Raw genomic sequence first — 16356 nt, 5'->3', positions numbered from 1 at the left:
TTGGTGGATTTTAATGGGGACTGCTTCGCTTAGCTGTGGTGGAGCTTGTTGGGGCTGTGGTGGAGCTTGTTGGGGCTTCCTGCTTGTTATTTGCTTCCAAAATTGATTAAAGAGTCTGTCCACCTTAGACTCAATATCCTGCCATGCTTTGCTGGTACCAGGAGGACACACGGCTGCCGCCATATTGGGAGAGTCGCAGATGAGTATGTCAGCCTGGGTGGCTGTGCTCTGTGCGTCCATTAGCTCCAGACAGCCTCTCAGGGGTGTACCGGGATAACCCCCACCGGTCCAGGGGGGGGGGGGAACGGAGCTCCTGCCGGGCAGTAGCTGCTCCTGGGCATCCCAGGATTGGGAGATCGTCCGCCTCTCCCGCCCGGTGAGCACCAGGCCACACTTGCCACGCGGAGGTAAGTAAGACTTTGTCAAGTTGCTGACCACTATTAAGCATGTCGGGTCGGTCAGGTAAGAGCAACATTGCTGGGTCATCCCCTTCTGGGGTGAAATTCGCTTGTTGATAGCTGCTTAAAGTGAGATATTGAGGGAGCTCACACGAAGTGCGTCTTTCCTCCATGACAGCTAGGCCCTGCCCCCTGGAAGCTGCATTCTTAGTGAGAGGAGGGACAGTGTAGCTGCTGATTATTTAGGGAAATCGATAGCTAGGCTAGTGTATTCAGTGTCCACTACAGTCCTGAAGGACTTATCTGATCTCTGCTGTAAGGACAGCACCCCAAAAAGCTAGAACATCAGTCTGTTTTTTTTTCTTTGTAATCTAATTGCAGTTGCCTGCCTGGCAGCGTGTGTGTCAGGCTCACAGTGTATACTGTGCCCACTTGCCCAGTGCCAACACTCATATCTGGTGTCACAATAGCTTGCATTTAAAATTAAAAAAAAACTTTTTTGACTGTAATATAATGTGTCTGCCTCTGACAACAGCGATGCCATTTGCAACCTGTGCCAAAAGAAACTGAGTCGTGGGAAGTCCAACACCCACCTAGGTACAATTGCTTTGCGAAGGCACATGATCGCACATCACAAACATCTATGGGATCAACACATGAGTACAAGCAGCACACAAACTCGAAGCCGCCATCCTCCTCCTGGTCCAGCATCTTCAGCCACGACAACCACTGCTGTCCTCCTTGCCCTCTCTCAACAATCCGCCACTCCGTCTCTCGCCTTGAGCAGTTCCTGCTCATCTGCCCACAGTCAGGTGTCTGTCAAGGACATGTTTGAGCGTAAGAAGCCAATGTAACAAAGTCACCCCCTTGCCCGGCATCTGACAGCTGGCTTGTCTGAACTCTTAGCCCACCATATTTTACCATACAAGCTGGTGGAGTCTGAGGCGTTCCAAAATTTTTTAGCTATTGGGACACCGCAGTGGAGGGTACCCGGCCGAAATTTCTTTGCACAAAAGGCAATCCCCAACCTGTACTCGATTGTGCAAAAGGAACTAATGGCATGTCTGGCACACAGTGTTGGGGCAAGGGTCCATCTGACCACTTATACCTGGTCTGAAAAGCATGCTCAGGGCAGGTATATCACCTACACTGCGCATTGGGTAAACCTGCTGACGGCTGCCAAGCATGGAATGCGTGGCTCTGCAGAGGAGTTGGTGACACCGCCACGACTTGCAGGCAGGCCTGCTGCCACCTCCTCTACTCCTCCTACTCAACCTCCTCGGCTGAGTCCTCTTCTGCTGCTGCGTCTTGCTCCACATCAACGGCACCCCCCAGCTCCCCAGGCACTATTCCACATCCCGGATACGGCAGTGTCACACCGTCTAGGGGTTGACTTGCCTGAAAGCAGAGAGTCACACCGGACCAGCACTCCTGTCCACCCTGAACGCACAGGTGGATCAGTGGCTGACTCCGCACCAACTGGAGATCGGCAAAGTGGTTTGTGACAACGGAAGAAATTTGTTGGCGGCATTGCATTTGGGCAAGTTGACACATGTGCCATGCATGGCACATGTGTGTAATCTGATCATACAACGCTTTTTGCATAAGTACCCAGGCTTGCAGGGCATCCTGAAGCAGGCCAGGAAGGTGTGTGGCCATTTCAGGCATTCCTACACGGCCATGGCGCACTTTTCAGATATCAAGCGGCGAAACAACATGCCAGTGAGGTGCTTGATTTGCGAAAGCCCGACACGTTGGAATTCAACACTCCTAATGTTCGACCGCCTGCTCCAAACAAGAAAAAGCCGTTAACGACTATTTGTATGAACGGGGTGCTAGGACAGCCTCTGCGGAGCTGGGAATTTTTTTGCCACGTTACTGGACGCTCATGCGCAATGCCTGTAGGCTCATGCGTCCTTTTGAGGAGGTGACAAACCTAGTCAGTCGCACCGAAGGCACCATCAGCGACATCATACCATTTGTTTTCTTCCTGGAGCGTGCCCTGCGAAGAGTGCTGGATCAGGCCATAGATGAGCGTGAAGAGGAAGAGGAAGAGTTGTGGTCACCATCACCACCAGAAACAGCCTTATCAGCATCGCTTGCTGGACCTGCGGCAACGCTGGAAGAGGATTGTGAGGAAGAAGAGTCAGAGGAGGAATGTGGCTTTGAGGAGGAGGAGGAAGACCAACCACAACAGGCATCCCAGGGTGCTCGTTGTCACCTATCTGGTACCCGTGGTGTTGTACGTGGCTGGGGGGGAAGAACATACCTTCAGTGAGATCACTGAGGACGAGGAACTGGACATGAGTAGCTCGGCATCCAACCTTGTGCAAATGGGGTCTTTCATGCCTGTTGAGGGACCCTCATATAAAAAGGCTGAAGGAGAACGACCTGTACTGGGTGTCCATGCTACTAGACCCCGGGTATAAGCAGAAAGTGCCTGAAATGTTACCGAATTACAACAAGTCGGAAAGGATGCAGCAGTTCGATAATCAATTAAAAAGTATGCTTTACACAGCGTATAAGGGTGATGTCACAGCACAACGGGAATCTAACAGGGGAAGAAGTGAAAGTAATCCTCCTCCTCCCACGACCACGCCGGCAAGGACAGGACGCTTTACAGACGTGTTGTTGATGGAGGACATACGGAGCATTTTTAAGTCCTACACATCGCCACAGCCCTTCGGGGTCCACCCTCAGAGAACGACTTGACCGTCAGACTACCTCGCCTTAACTGCAGATATCGACACTCTGAGGAGCGATGAACCCCTTGACTACTGGGTCTGCAGGCTTGACCTGTGGCCTGAGCTATCCCAATTTGCGATAGAACTTCTGGCCTGCCCCGCTTCAAGTGTCCTGTCAGAAAGGAACTTCAGTGCAGCAGGAGGTATTGTCACTGAGAAGAGAAGTCACCTAGGTCAAAAAAGTCTAGATTACCTCACCTTTATTAAGATGAATGAGGGATGGATGCCGAAGGGACTGACAGTGGGCGATACATTCGACTAGAAAAGGCCTGATGAGGGGGACGTAACAGGGATTAAACTGATAAGAATAGTACTACTTAACACACCACTCCTATCTGGCGGCACATTAGATTGCACGCGCAGTGCCCCAAATTTGAAGCAGGAGGACCGACCAAGCATCTTTTTCCATCTCCCGGTTCCTAAAATCGATGCCATATACACGTCCCCTGATAGGGGACTTAACAGGGATTAAACTGATAGGAATAGTACTACTTAACACACCTTCTAATAACGCAGAGAGAGGCAATGCAGAGAGAGGAGTCTGAAGAAGAGGAGTCAGAGGAGGAAGGTGGCTTTGAGGAGGTGGAAGACCAAACACAACAGGCGTCCCAGGGGGCTTGTTGTCACCTTTCGGGGACCCTTGGTGTTGTACGTGGCTGGGTGAAGGAAGATACCTTCAATGACATCAGTGAGGACAAGGAACGGGACATGGCTAGCTTGGTATCCAACCTTGTGCAAATGGGGAGTTTGCGGTTGTGCAAATGGACTGTTTGCGGTTGTTTGCGGTGCGTTAAACGGGGAGTTTGGTTTGTCACTGTGAAGCGGGCGTAACCCTTACACTAGAAATTCAAACAAATGCAAAAATCACCCGTGAAACAAAGTGATTAAAAAACTTAACTTATAAATACACTGCTTCCCAAGGTGATTTCCCAGCTGATAACCGTATGATAGAACTGAATAAGTGATAGGATGTTTTAGGGATTCTGCTGGTGTACCTAAAATAGAGGATAAAACATAGTGCAAATATTGTTTGGTACTCAAAATAATGTACTGGTATATATGCACTCACAAATTCCAAATTGGTAAAGCGTTTTCAAGGTGCCTCCCCACGATGTAGATGGGGGGTACTGTTCAGTGTCCCTCCTCAAGTGATAGCCAATGGGGTATCAGGGTCAGCAAGATGATCAAAATACTCCGACCAAATGAATACTTCCAAGGCAATTTATTCACTCATAAAATCAGGAGGTGTACAAAAATCAATAAAAACAAATATAAATATAAACAGGTCACCGGTCCTACGCGTTTCGTCCTTATGCAAAAGGACTTCCTCAGGGACCTCTTTTAGTAAAAACAGCAATGACATGTACAATGGCTGACAAGGCATCCTAAAAAAACGCTACAACATACAATCTTATATGGCTAATCCCTTCAAGTCATTGGTGGAATAGTGGGTGTCTTCTCTCTTCTGAGTTTCCATTTGTTACCCGGTATCTTTCTTCAGGTGTAGCTTCTTAGCCGGAGATTTCAAATCCCTCCCGTATGATTTTCTACTATTTCCGCATACGTTACGCGTTACGTTTTTATCACGTGACCCGTATGCGTTCCACACTCGAGAAAAAACATGGCCGTGCATTCCATCGTAATAATAAAGGAATCCGCTTTTATTTACACACATTGATGATACTCGAGAATCTAAATGAGAGGGCTGTTAAATATTGCACACAGAATGCCAGTAATAATGATAAAATCATTAATATATCCTCTATATCTAACAATATTAAAAAATCAACAGAAATTTAAATTTAATGCAACAAATTCCTATCCAAGTGTGCATTCAATATAATTACAAATCTATATATCACAGATTTTTATCTCTCATAGCATTAATGATTTTTCTAAATATTTTTTTTGTGGTTTCTTATGATATATTAAACCCATATTTACTAAATTTATGACATAAATGTGAATATACAAAAATAATCTTAAAGTGACATATCCTTCATTACATATCCATATTGTGTCCAGCATAATCTATTACTCTTGCCTTATGCAATGACTCAATGTGATTTAATCTCAAAAGTGATTATACAAATAGGAAGAGAAAATACAATATCTCTTTTTAACTTAATTAATCCAAAAAACAAACAATATCCATATCTACATTGAACCCCCTTGGAGTGAGTAACCCTTACACTACCTGATCGATAATACATCATACCTGATGTTTTAAAGCACGTTATTCCAAACAATTTACGAATGTTAGGTGATTTATGCCTGTTATGGATTAAAACCAGACTCTGCATCAACTATGTAATTTTCCATGGGAGTTTTGCCATGGATCCCCCTCCGGCATGCCACAGTCCAGGTGTTAGTCCCCTTGAAACAACTTTTCCATCACTATTGTGGCCAGAAAGAGTCCCTGTGGGTTTTAAAATTCGCCTGCCTATTGAAGTCTATGGCGGTTCGCCCGGTTCGCCCGTTCGCGAACATTTGCGGAAATTCGCGTTCGCCGTTTGCGAACGGAAAATGTTATGTTCACGACATCTCTAATCCCCAACATTTCAGATGGACAAACACGGACTCTTTAAATTTAGGGGTATCCGTGGGGTGTGGCCAAGGTGTGTGGCTGTTCTGACAAATTGTAGGTGACACACTAAGGACAGTTTTTGCAACTAAAGTGAAATTTATACATACATAAAGGATGGAGTATCTTGGTTCTCGGTGACAGATGATATTTAAATACACAGATGGAATAACCGTGAAGACAAAAATAATACAACAAGCACCTAGTGCAATAATGTATGGTACATAAAATAAAGTGCAAGATGTGTAATCAGTACTCACAAAAGAAGAGCCAAAGGAATATGGCTCAATCTGGATGCCTGTGGGATAGTTTGGAGGGATCCCACTCCCTTAAGTTAAGTAGATGGTTCTTTGGAGTTTAGTTCCAACCACGATAGAATAAGGCGCCCGGAAACCGGAAGTACGTCATCAACGTGCGACCGGAAATAGGAACACCGCGGGAAAAAGGCCGTCATGGAGAGTACTTCAAAGGTATAAAAGAGAACACCAACGAAAAGGTAAACAGCAACTGAGGAAGCCTAGGACTTAGGCGAAACGCGTCTTGCTGCACCCCAAAGTGGACTTAATAGAACTTTTATCATTTTTAGCTTAAAGTGGTTTTGCAAGCCACGGTTTTGTCTTTATTTTGTTTTGTTTTTTCTTTTCTTTTCTTTTCTTTTATTTTACCTTATATGGATTGCATTTTACTTATATTTTTCATTAAAAGGAATATAGTCCTCACTTATACCTTCTGTGTGGACATTTTCTTTGTGGGAACTCCAAAGAACCATCTACTTAACTTAAGGGAGTGGGATCCCTCCAAACTATCCCACAGGCATCCAGATTGAGCCATATTCCTTTGGCTCTTCTTTTGTGAGTACTGATTACACATCTTGCACTTTATTTTATGTACCATACATTATTGCACTAGGTGCTTGTTGTATTATTTTTGTCTTCACAGTTATTCCATCTGTGTATTTAAAAATCATATGTCACCGAGAACCAAGATACTCCATCCTTTATGTATGTATATATTTATGTCTGATTTTAGTGTGGATTGAGAGGTTACCACACGGGTGTTTGAGTACTTGGTATACTCGGGTTTGCACACTTAGACTCTGTATTTGTTTTTCATAAAGTGAAATTTAGAATGAGAACAATGTATCCTTTTTCCACTGACTGATTCAAAACATATTTATTGTAGTTTAAAGACACATTATTATGAGTATTATTGCTGCGGAGCTCTTTTATACACTCCGACATGCCAACAATATGGACCATCTAGAAAAGGGGAACATTAGGATAGAAAAGAGGGACAAGGTGAGTTGGGCCAAAAATAGGGACTGCCCCTCCTAAATAGGGCCAGTTGGGAGGAATGGAATGACAAGCTATTTAAGATCACCAAGTGATGAGTAAATCTGTCTTTTGTTCATGGCTTTCTCTAAATTATGATTTATCTACATGTCATATCTACTCCTATTATCCTGATCCAAAACAGATGCTCAAGAAGCCACTCTCAGATGTGCTTATTTACAGCAGATACCTGGGTCAACAAAGTCTATGAGACAAAACCCCCTCACCAGATAAACACATTCTATAATTTCCATAATTTATCTCATTACATAGTACTGATTTTGTATTGTGATTTTTTTTTCTATATATGGTTCTTATTATTCCTGTGTTTATGATCTGTTGCAGATTATATTTGAAAGGCCACAGTGGAACAGCGGGAAAGCAAAGCAGCCTTATATTGCATGGAGCTGATTTCAGCACAAAAGATGCAGACAATGATAACTGCATGTGCAAATGCGCTCTTATGCTAACAGGAGGTATGTAAAAAAAATTCAGAGCTTTTGATAAGATCTTTTTTAACATGTACACATGGTTCCTTATTTCATTGGGGCATGTAATGAAAGGAATTCTTGATATGCTATCAGAGGAATTGTTAAACGTTCTGTTACATCGAAAGAGGGCTAAATATATTTTGTTGGCTTTTACCATACATTTTAAGGACAAACTGAATATGTAAAACCTAAATACATATTTGTGCTCTAGGTAAATCTATTCTAAAGAAAATCCGGGTTTGCACTTGAAAATACCATATAGACCAAGTGATTTACAAAGCACACTGTAGTGGTTGTGGTGTTTGGCGTATTCCTTTAACTCCTCGTCTTCAGATTCAAGTTGATTCTGTTTTCTAAGAATAACTATAAAATAGGGCTTTGCCCTGTCTTCCCCTGATGATGGCTGTCCCAGTATATCAACACAGACTAATTCACTTTGTTGTTGACAGTTAAAAACGACTAATGCGTATTTGTTGTAAAAAATAATACAGCTGTATTATCACTTTCTTATTGGTGACTTTTTTCTTTTTTTAAGTTCAGTTTCTATATTAAAGGATTACTATAGGGTCAGGAGCACAAACATGTATTCCTGACCCTATAGTGTTAAAACCACCATCTAGCCCCCTGAGCCCCTCATGCCTCCATAAATATAGTAAAAATCTTACTGTATTCAAGCCTGAAGCTGTAACTCTGCATGCTGTTAGACTCAGAAAAACAAGCAGTCTGCTGACATCATCAGAAGTGGTAGCCTGATCCAACCACAATGCTTCCCCATAAGATTGGCTGATCAGATCAGGGGCAGAGCCAGCATGATTCAAACACAGCCCTGGCCATAGAGATGAATTGAATCAATGAATCTCTATGAGGAAAAATTCAGTGTCTGCACGCAGAGGGAGGAGATACTGATTGTTTGGATGCATTTTAGGCAGCCATGACCCAGTAAGGACCTCTAACAGCCATCTGAGGAGTGGCCAGTGAAGTTATCACTCGGCTGTAATGTAAACACTGCATTTTCTCTGAAAAGACAGTGTTTACAGCAAAAAGCATGAAGGGAATGATTCTACTCACCAGAACAAATTCAATAAACTGTTGTTCTGGTGACTATGGTGTCCCATTAAGAAGACTCTACATAGTTGAATACTCTATGTGTGTATTTTCCCTAGAGTAAAATATATAGAAACTGATATAAACTGTTGAGATAGCAAATCCATTCATAGTGATTGGCTTAGAAGAGCAACTGATACAAAAACAGTGCATCAGCAGGGGTGTTGCACCGGGGCTTGAACCCAAAAATAATTTTTGGACATCCTCAAACTCCACCAATGTCCCTTCCCAGCTCCACCCCTTAACATGCCTCACACTCACAGTTACTTATAGACACACACTGATACACATGCACACACAGGCACCACCAATTAATATTTGAATCACCAGTCCAACCCCCCATCGATGTTCCCGTGCATTAGTAAGAATTCCTACAAATTCTGCCTACGTGTGCTTTATTTGTGAAATCACAACTGAATGCACATTGCTCTGATATTGTCATAACAAAACATACATATCCTTTCCCTTACATTGAGTATCAATGTGCCCATTGTGCTAACAGATTCCATGTTATTATTACAATATGAAAGTATTCCTTGATATCTAGTAAGTAGCTATTTTCAACCATAACAAGCACTTTATGAAGAATTACATTGGCGAATGAAACAATTGGACTTTTGTTGATGAGAAATCTGGTCTCTTAATAACTTGCTTTGTGTTTTTGTTGGCCCTATGTTTGTATCCTTAACATTAGGATAAATAATAATAACTGATAAGACTTAGCATGAAGGAAACAGTAAATGTGTGTCGTACTTATAATGGTATTTATATGTTAAAAAACATTTCATTTTAGACACAGAGCAAGTTGCACATTAATGATAACAAAACCATCTTGCTCTTTGACAATAAAATTCCAACGCCAGCAAACACAATTAACAATATAAAGTTGTACTTACAACAAATGGGATGTTTTAATTATTTATTGAATCATGTATGTCTTAGGTATTTGGATTTGTATACCATTTGAAAGGACATGCCAAATACAGATTTACAAATGCATTAAAATAAAAATATGGCAAAAAAAATACCTAATCTGTTTTCTTTGGAACATTATTTTCCTCCAGTGATAATAATAGCATTCAGATAGTCTTTAAAATCTTTAAAAATAAAACCAAAACCCATCTAGCCTGCCCTTTGCATGAGTAAAATGAAGATTGTATTGTCTCAATATGTGGATATAGGACTGAAACTTTAAATGCCTCTAGTCATTTCATGAAATATTCCATAGGCAATCTTCATTGAAAGGTTCATTGCTGGAGCAATCTCACAGCAAATACTTTTCAGACAAATGTAATAAATCTGTTTATATTATTTGTATAGATGTAGGGATGTCAAAGAATAATATTAAGATTTTAAAGTGTAAAGGAAGATATATTGACCAGCTCGAATAATGCCATAATTTATCGAGTGTTTTTATTGGCAGCTGTTTTGTACTCTTAACATACATTTCAAGACAAATAATATGAACTGGCGAAATAAGTTGATGAAGGGAAAGAATGAGCTTCTTATTATTTCATGTATTTATTCAAAAAAGTTTCATTCGGGACAATGCGTGAACTGCAAATTGCTTAGCAATTGTAGAATCATCCGTTTTGAAAAAAAAAAACACACAGTTAATGAAACTCTACTTACAGCAACATAGGGAAGATCAGTGCAGGAAGGATAGGGAACAGGGAAGAAGAGCTTATTAAAAAAGAATAGAAAATAGAAAACTTTTAAATGTTTGAGAGAGTTACACAGTCATTTTATAACGTGTAGCAAAATGCATGCATTTTGAAAAAGTAGAGTACATGCTTTTTGCTCAGAAAATGCTATGCAGTATCAAAATCTACTTCTGGATAGTGATCTCTTCCATATAGTTTGTTCTTTTTTATGGGGAAAGTTCACAGAAGCCACCATAGACATTTCTCAGTAGGAAAAAGAAAAGAGAGCAAATGTTGCGTAAAGCCCCTATGCCATCAACTAGATTTGGAGATTAATTTCGGTCTAACTGCAATTGAGCTGATCGTGTGATCACACAAATTCCTGAACTCCTAGTCAACATCTACCCAAATTACAAGCTAAATGAGCCACAAAATGGCAGAATATATTCAGTCTGATTTGTGATTCTGAATTCCACCTGTGGCACCAAAAAAAGGTGTAAAAATAGAGGATTGATCGCTAGGGGGGCAATCAGTAAATGTTGACTTGATTCATAGATCAAGTGAGATGTGAGCAACATAGAGAAAAAAATGAGGAGCAGTAAACAAATCTATATTTATATATTATACATTTAGAAAATATATCAATTAGCGGTTTAAAGCTCGCTTGAGATAAAAAGCCAAGAGTCATATAAACATGGTTGCAAACCAGCACTTTTTACTAAAAAAAATTGACCGAATTGTGGAGAACTGAAAAGGCAAGATAGACAAATATAATAACACTTTTGAAACAATATCACTATGTAAAATGGAACACTTGTTTTTCTGACAATAGTAAGAAATAATGAAATAGTTTAGTTTTAGGATTTAATAAACAGCAGAGCTAATTATAAAACAAATTGACCTGGGCTTTACTTCCAGACAAAGACAACTTGCGTAGAAGTTCCAAGCCGGCAGGCAACATTATCTTATATAGTTATCTACATGCATGCGCACTGGGCCCCCCTTTTATGGATGCCATATGTGCATATGTGTGTTCATATAACACATGCGTATCATCATGGGATACCGTTGATTTACATCATATGTCAGGCTCTGTCTTAACACCAGCATTGCATTAAATATAATCTATCTTTTAAGGAACAATATTTAAAAAAAAATACCTGAAAAAAAATAAAATAGCACAACGGGATAGTTGACTTTAAGATAAATATAGGGTCTTAAAAGTCTGACGATTTATTAACAAGCTTACATAGGCAATGTCAATGTATTGTAGTCAATTCTACATATTCAGTATGTGTAGCTATAAGGAGTCAGTTTTAGAAAGCTGTTTATTAATTAATTTATTTTTTTTAAAGAAAACTGGAATTTGTGTTATATTGTATACTCAATGGCAGAGTTAAAGTTAAATAGAAAAGTTGAAAAACGAACAGGGTTATTCACAGAAATGAGAATTCAATGTGAAATCAAAGGTAAATTCAATATTATTTTAAAATAACTAAATTGGAAAAATTCAGCTTTGATTCCAGTTCAGCTAGTTTGGCATAATATTTGAAATTAATTTCAAAATCATTTGAATCCTCATTTTAGGATTTTTGGGGGATTTTTTTTTTTTATTATTATTTGAGCTGTTTTGACCTAACCTGGACTGAAATTCAGTTGTCAATTCACCCCATTTTCTTGGTGACGAAAACCTTTGCTGTTTTTCTCCCATTTGATATAACATTCACTTATGTTTGATATTACACTAATGGGATATCATCATGCACAAATATACATCTCTTATGATACATACAATATCTCTCACTTACAGGACCACTCATCTCAATGACGTGGTCTGGGTGCAGTGATCCTATATGTTTAACTCTTCAAAGTAAAACATTGCTGACAATCACTAGAGGCACTTCCTCTGCACTGACCAGTCACATGAAGTAGAAGCGCTTAGCAAAACATTGGATTCAGTGATGGCCATTGCCGAGCAAGTGCATCAGGTCTCCAATGCTCATCTATGAGGAACATTGGATTGGCCATCAGTGGACAAAGCTGTGCCTCCTCAATAACATTGTGGGAGGAGGAGAGGTGAGCAGCGCTGAGGGAGTCTCGACTCTCGAAATAGGTGAGTAAAAAGCTTGATTTGATCAATTATATGTAAACCAGGAATTAGGGGTACTCTGGATAGGGACAGAGACACTAGAACATTAGGAATACAGGTTTGCATTCCTAGCTGTACAGGTTTGCATTCTTAAAGTTGTACCCATCCCTTAAAAGTCAGTCGTCAATATACTTTATGAATGATCTCCACATAGATTACTTTTAATGTGAGTTCAATGATTTAAAAAAATTATAAACAGCTTTACGATTTAGATTTAGGCAATCAATATATACCCTACTGCTACCCAAGATCAGTGGGAGTTACATTTCCAACAGGGAGCTAATTCAGCTATTCAACTTGAGAGAGAGCTTATAAATAGCAGATTTAGAGTTAATGTCAGGTTAGGGTATGGGGCAGTGCAAGTTTTAGCATAGTATAGAGATTAAGGGCAAGTGTTTAATGTTGCAACAAAACTCCTGGGAGGAAGCTGTTTCAGCTGCTGATATCAATTCCGCTCAGAAGAAATGGAGGCAGCTGTAACTTGGGAGTGTAACTCCAGCTGATCTCAAGCAGACCAGGACATATATGATTGCACAGGTGCAATTTTATCCAATAGTACCTTCGCTCCTAAAACTATTTTTTTGGTAAAGCCAGCTGGCCAATGGGTTAAAGGTGCATACCAGATACAATGCCAGCTGCAAAGACCTTATTGCCAGACTGTCTTCATTGTACCTAAAATAATAGTGTAATGAATTCATAGAAGGTAGCACAACCTTTTTTTCTTTATTTTTGTATATCAGAGAAATGACTAAGACTATGTTATCTTAGAACTATTCCTCTGTCTCTGTCTTGAAAAAGCCAGGGTCTTCTAGTGTCAAACAATTCTGGTTCTCTTCTAAACTTAGAGAATCAATGAATGCCATGAATGGTCGTTTAGGAGATGCAGAAAGGAAAGCGATGAAATGGACGAGGAATCTACAGTATGTGCTAGACAGCCTTCATGTGATATCTTGCCCTTATGATTCACATAGTTGTATTTAGACATCTACATGATCTGTATCAGTTAATTTAAAAAAAAACCACTGGTATGCTAAAATTCTACATGATTATTTTTCTGTAAAATCCCTTAAATGTACTTTTTTTATTTAAGAGTAACTGGTAGTTGAAAAGAACCAATAAACAAAACAAAGCAAAATAAAATAAAACACACAAGGAAGAAAACAATCTTCCTTGCAGCACTTATAAACAATCTCTCTAGAAACAAAGTAGTAATCTGGCCACTAGAGGTCATAGTCACTTATTAATACAGATTGAAAAAAGGCTCAATTCCATCATGTTCATACATCTCTCTTACGAGTGTTAATAAGTAAACTTATATTTCATTGGTAACCCAAAAGGTGGATAGCGCTAAAAATACTAATGTAATGTGTAGCACAAACGTATTTTAGAAAATAAATAAAACCAGCAGCAATCACCTCAAAGAGTATCATAAAATCCCATAACCAGAAGATGGTGTTTCACTAAAATATTATGCACAAATGGTCAGTTTGATATCTCACCAATGTTATGTCCTAAAACCATCTGAAAATAGATTTACAAACAAATAAAGTGCAGCCCATCTGATATAAAATGTATAATTGTGTAAATTTACTATGAAATGTAGGGTGTTTACACTCACATTTCCAAGAGCCTTTAGGGGAGAAAGGCTCCTCTGTAGAAGGAAAAGATTCCACAATGACTGTCAAGGTGTGAGAATCAGTATGGCTCTCTGTGCAAAACATTACCTGTGCTGCAGATCGTGTTCTTGGCTGGAACATTTGATTGTGGGATCTTTTCCCTCTCCATAGGAGCCTTTCTCACCCAGAGCCAGGAAACCCCCTATTTTTCATAATAAGTGTGCACTAATTATACATTGTATATGTCATTGGACAACCAAGTGAGAAAACAAAATCCATTTTACTGCAAAATTAAAATGAATATGGCTAGCTGAAATCCCCCAATGGGCACAGGTATATCAGGTAAAATGTTAATCAGAAGTCTGATTAATGGCTTACATTAGTGGATTTCTGAATATGCTCTAATGCAATAAACTTGCCAGTGCTGCCCTTGCTTTGCTTACGAAGTAGTAAATGGCTTTTCTTGTCCTAAAATCAGAGTGGAGGAACTACTCTACTTGCAACTCTTTTAAATATTGTACTCTAATTTGTTACTTCTTTTAAGTAACTTACCAATTTATTCCACAAAACATGCAAACTTTATCACAAGCGATAGGCATTGAATGTATGTTATATTGTGTTTATTGTAACGTGATATTTCTCTGACATAACAAAAAAAAATAAGCTAAATATTTAAATGATTACCTATTGCAGCTGTGCATGTTTGTGTAATATCTCATTAGCCAACTACAGACTGATTAGAATAAATCGAAAACACAATACTTCGCTATATGCAACTGATTGTTTCTAAAATATAATACATTAAGGGGGATTCTGCTAGTTGTCAAAATGGTGCTAATTAGATACTGACAAATTTCTGTACTTTATCCTTTAGTGACTGTACTTAATTATCTTCTGGAGAATAACACGTTACTTGTTACATGATTAAATATTGTTTTCCATAATGATGTGAAAACACAGTTAAGGAACACTCTCAATTCAGATCTGATTCTGAACATCTTTTAGAACAAAATCTATTAATTATTCTCTGGACCAAAAAAGCCTCTGTTATAAGTCATTATCTGATCGGATTACAGAAGAAATTATACATAAGAAAAAGTCTGTACTAAACCATCTTGTTTGAAAATCTAAATATTACCAAGCAACCTAAATAAATAGTAATGATTTAAAAAAAAAATAACAAACCAGAAAAAACACAAAAATGCCCCAATTTGCACAACCCCATACAGCAAAAAATTAGACAGATGAACAGATGAATAGATGAATAGATGGATGACTGGATGGAGAGATAAACAGACAGTTGCAAAACACAATAATCCACAATTTGTTTTAATCCCTTTACTGAGAAGGTGTGTTATGTTAAGCTGTACTTTTCAAATGTTGTGCCATTTAGAAAACAGATATTACAACCCAACAACTTAATTAATAAACATATTAAAGTGTGGAAAAATCAGGACAGAATTGTGTGTGAGTGTGTGTGTGTGTGTGTGTGTGTTTGTGTGTCACTTGATTATTTGCTGTTTGTTAATCAATATAGTATTTTTTGTTGGCAAGAAAGTGTTTGTTTTCACACTCCTTTTTTATCCTGATCTCCAGTTATCTTTTCTGAAGCATTGAACATGTGTTTGGTTTACAATGGTTAAACATTGTGTATATCTACTATATATTTTACTATCATTTCCCAATTGAAGCTTTTTTTATGTTTAATATGAACTGTATACAATCCTGTGTTACAATGTGTTTAATATATAAACCTTCTTCTAGACAAGACCTCTTGTTCTGTTGTCAGATTATCTGTACTTCTAACCATAGACGACTTTCAGATGGCTGTTTCCATAGAGCAGGGGTTCCAAATTAATTTTTTTCCTGTGAAACCCTTTAAAATAGTGTACCGTGGAACACCGTGGAACCCCCCTCCCCAAACAAAAAATTGCACCGTAGCACAAACCTTTTAATTAACAGAGCGTAAGGTTTTCTTTTTTTTGGCACATTTCTAAGGATAGTAAACAGATTTCAGCACTTAGTAGCAGGTGTGCTTCTGTGTGTAGAGGTGGTGTTTGTATATAATTTTAGTATTTTCATACATTGGTGTGTTTGTATTTAATACTTGCATTTATGTGCAATGGTGTGTTTGAATGTAGTGTTGGATTTTAAATGTGGATGTACATTTGTGTGTATTATTGGTGTTTGAGTGAAGGGTGTGTTTGTAAATCATTTTAGAGCTTGAGTTCAGGAGTGTCTTTGTATGTTATATTTGTGTTTACAGGGGTGTGTTTGCATATTGTGTTGATGTTTG

General features: G+C 39.2%; 1 protein-coding gene across 1 annotated transcript in view; it reads left to right on the top strand.

Moving 5' to 3' along the window:
* The window catches only part of ANGPT1 (angiopoietin 1), a 283138-nt gene that overhangs the window by 258668 nt on the left and 8114 nt on the right, over window positions 1-16356 (top strand). The window contains exon 8 of the mRNA XM_063451178.1: window positions 7403-7533. Coding sequence (XP_063307248.1) covers window positions 7403-7533 — 131 coding nt within the window. The remainder of the gene's footprint in view (window positions 1-7402; window positions 7534-16356) is intronic.

Source organism: Pelobates fuscus, chromosome 4 (genome assembly GCF_036172605.1).
Source record: "Pelobates fuscus isolate aPelFus1 chromosome 4, aPelFus1.pri, whole genome shotgun sequence".
In the NCBI taxonomy this organism is placed as follows: Eukaryota; Metazoa; Chordata; class Amphibia; order Anura; family Pelobatidae; genus Pelobates; species Pelobates fuscus.
This window is presented reverse-complemented; position numbering and strand designations above follow the sequence as displayed.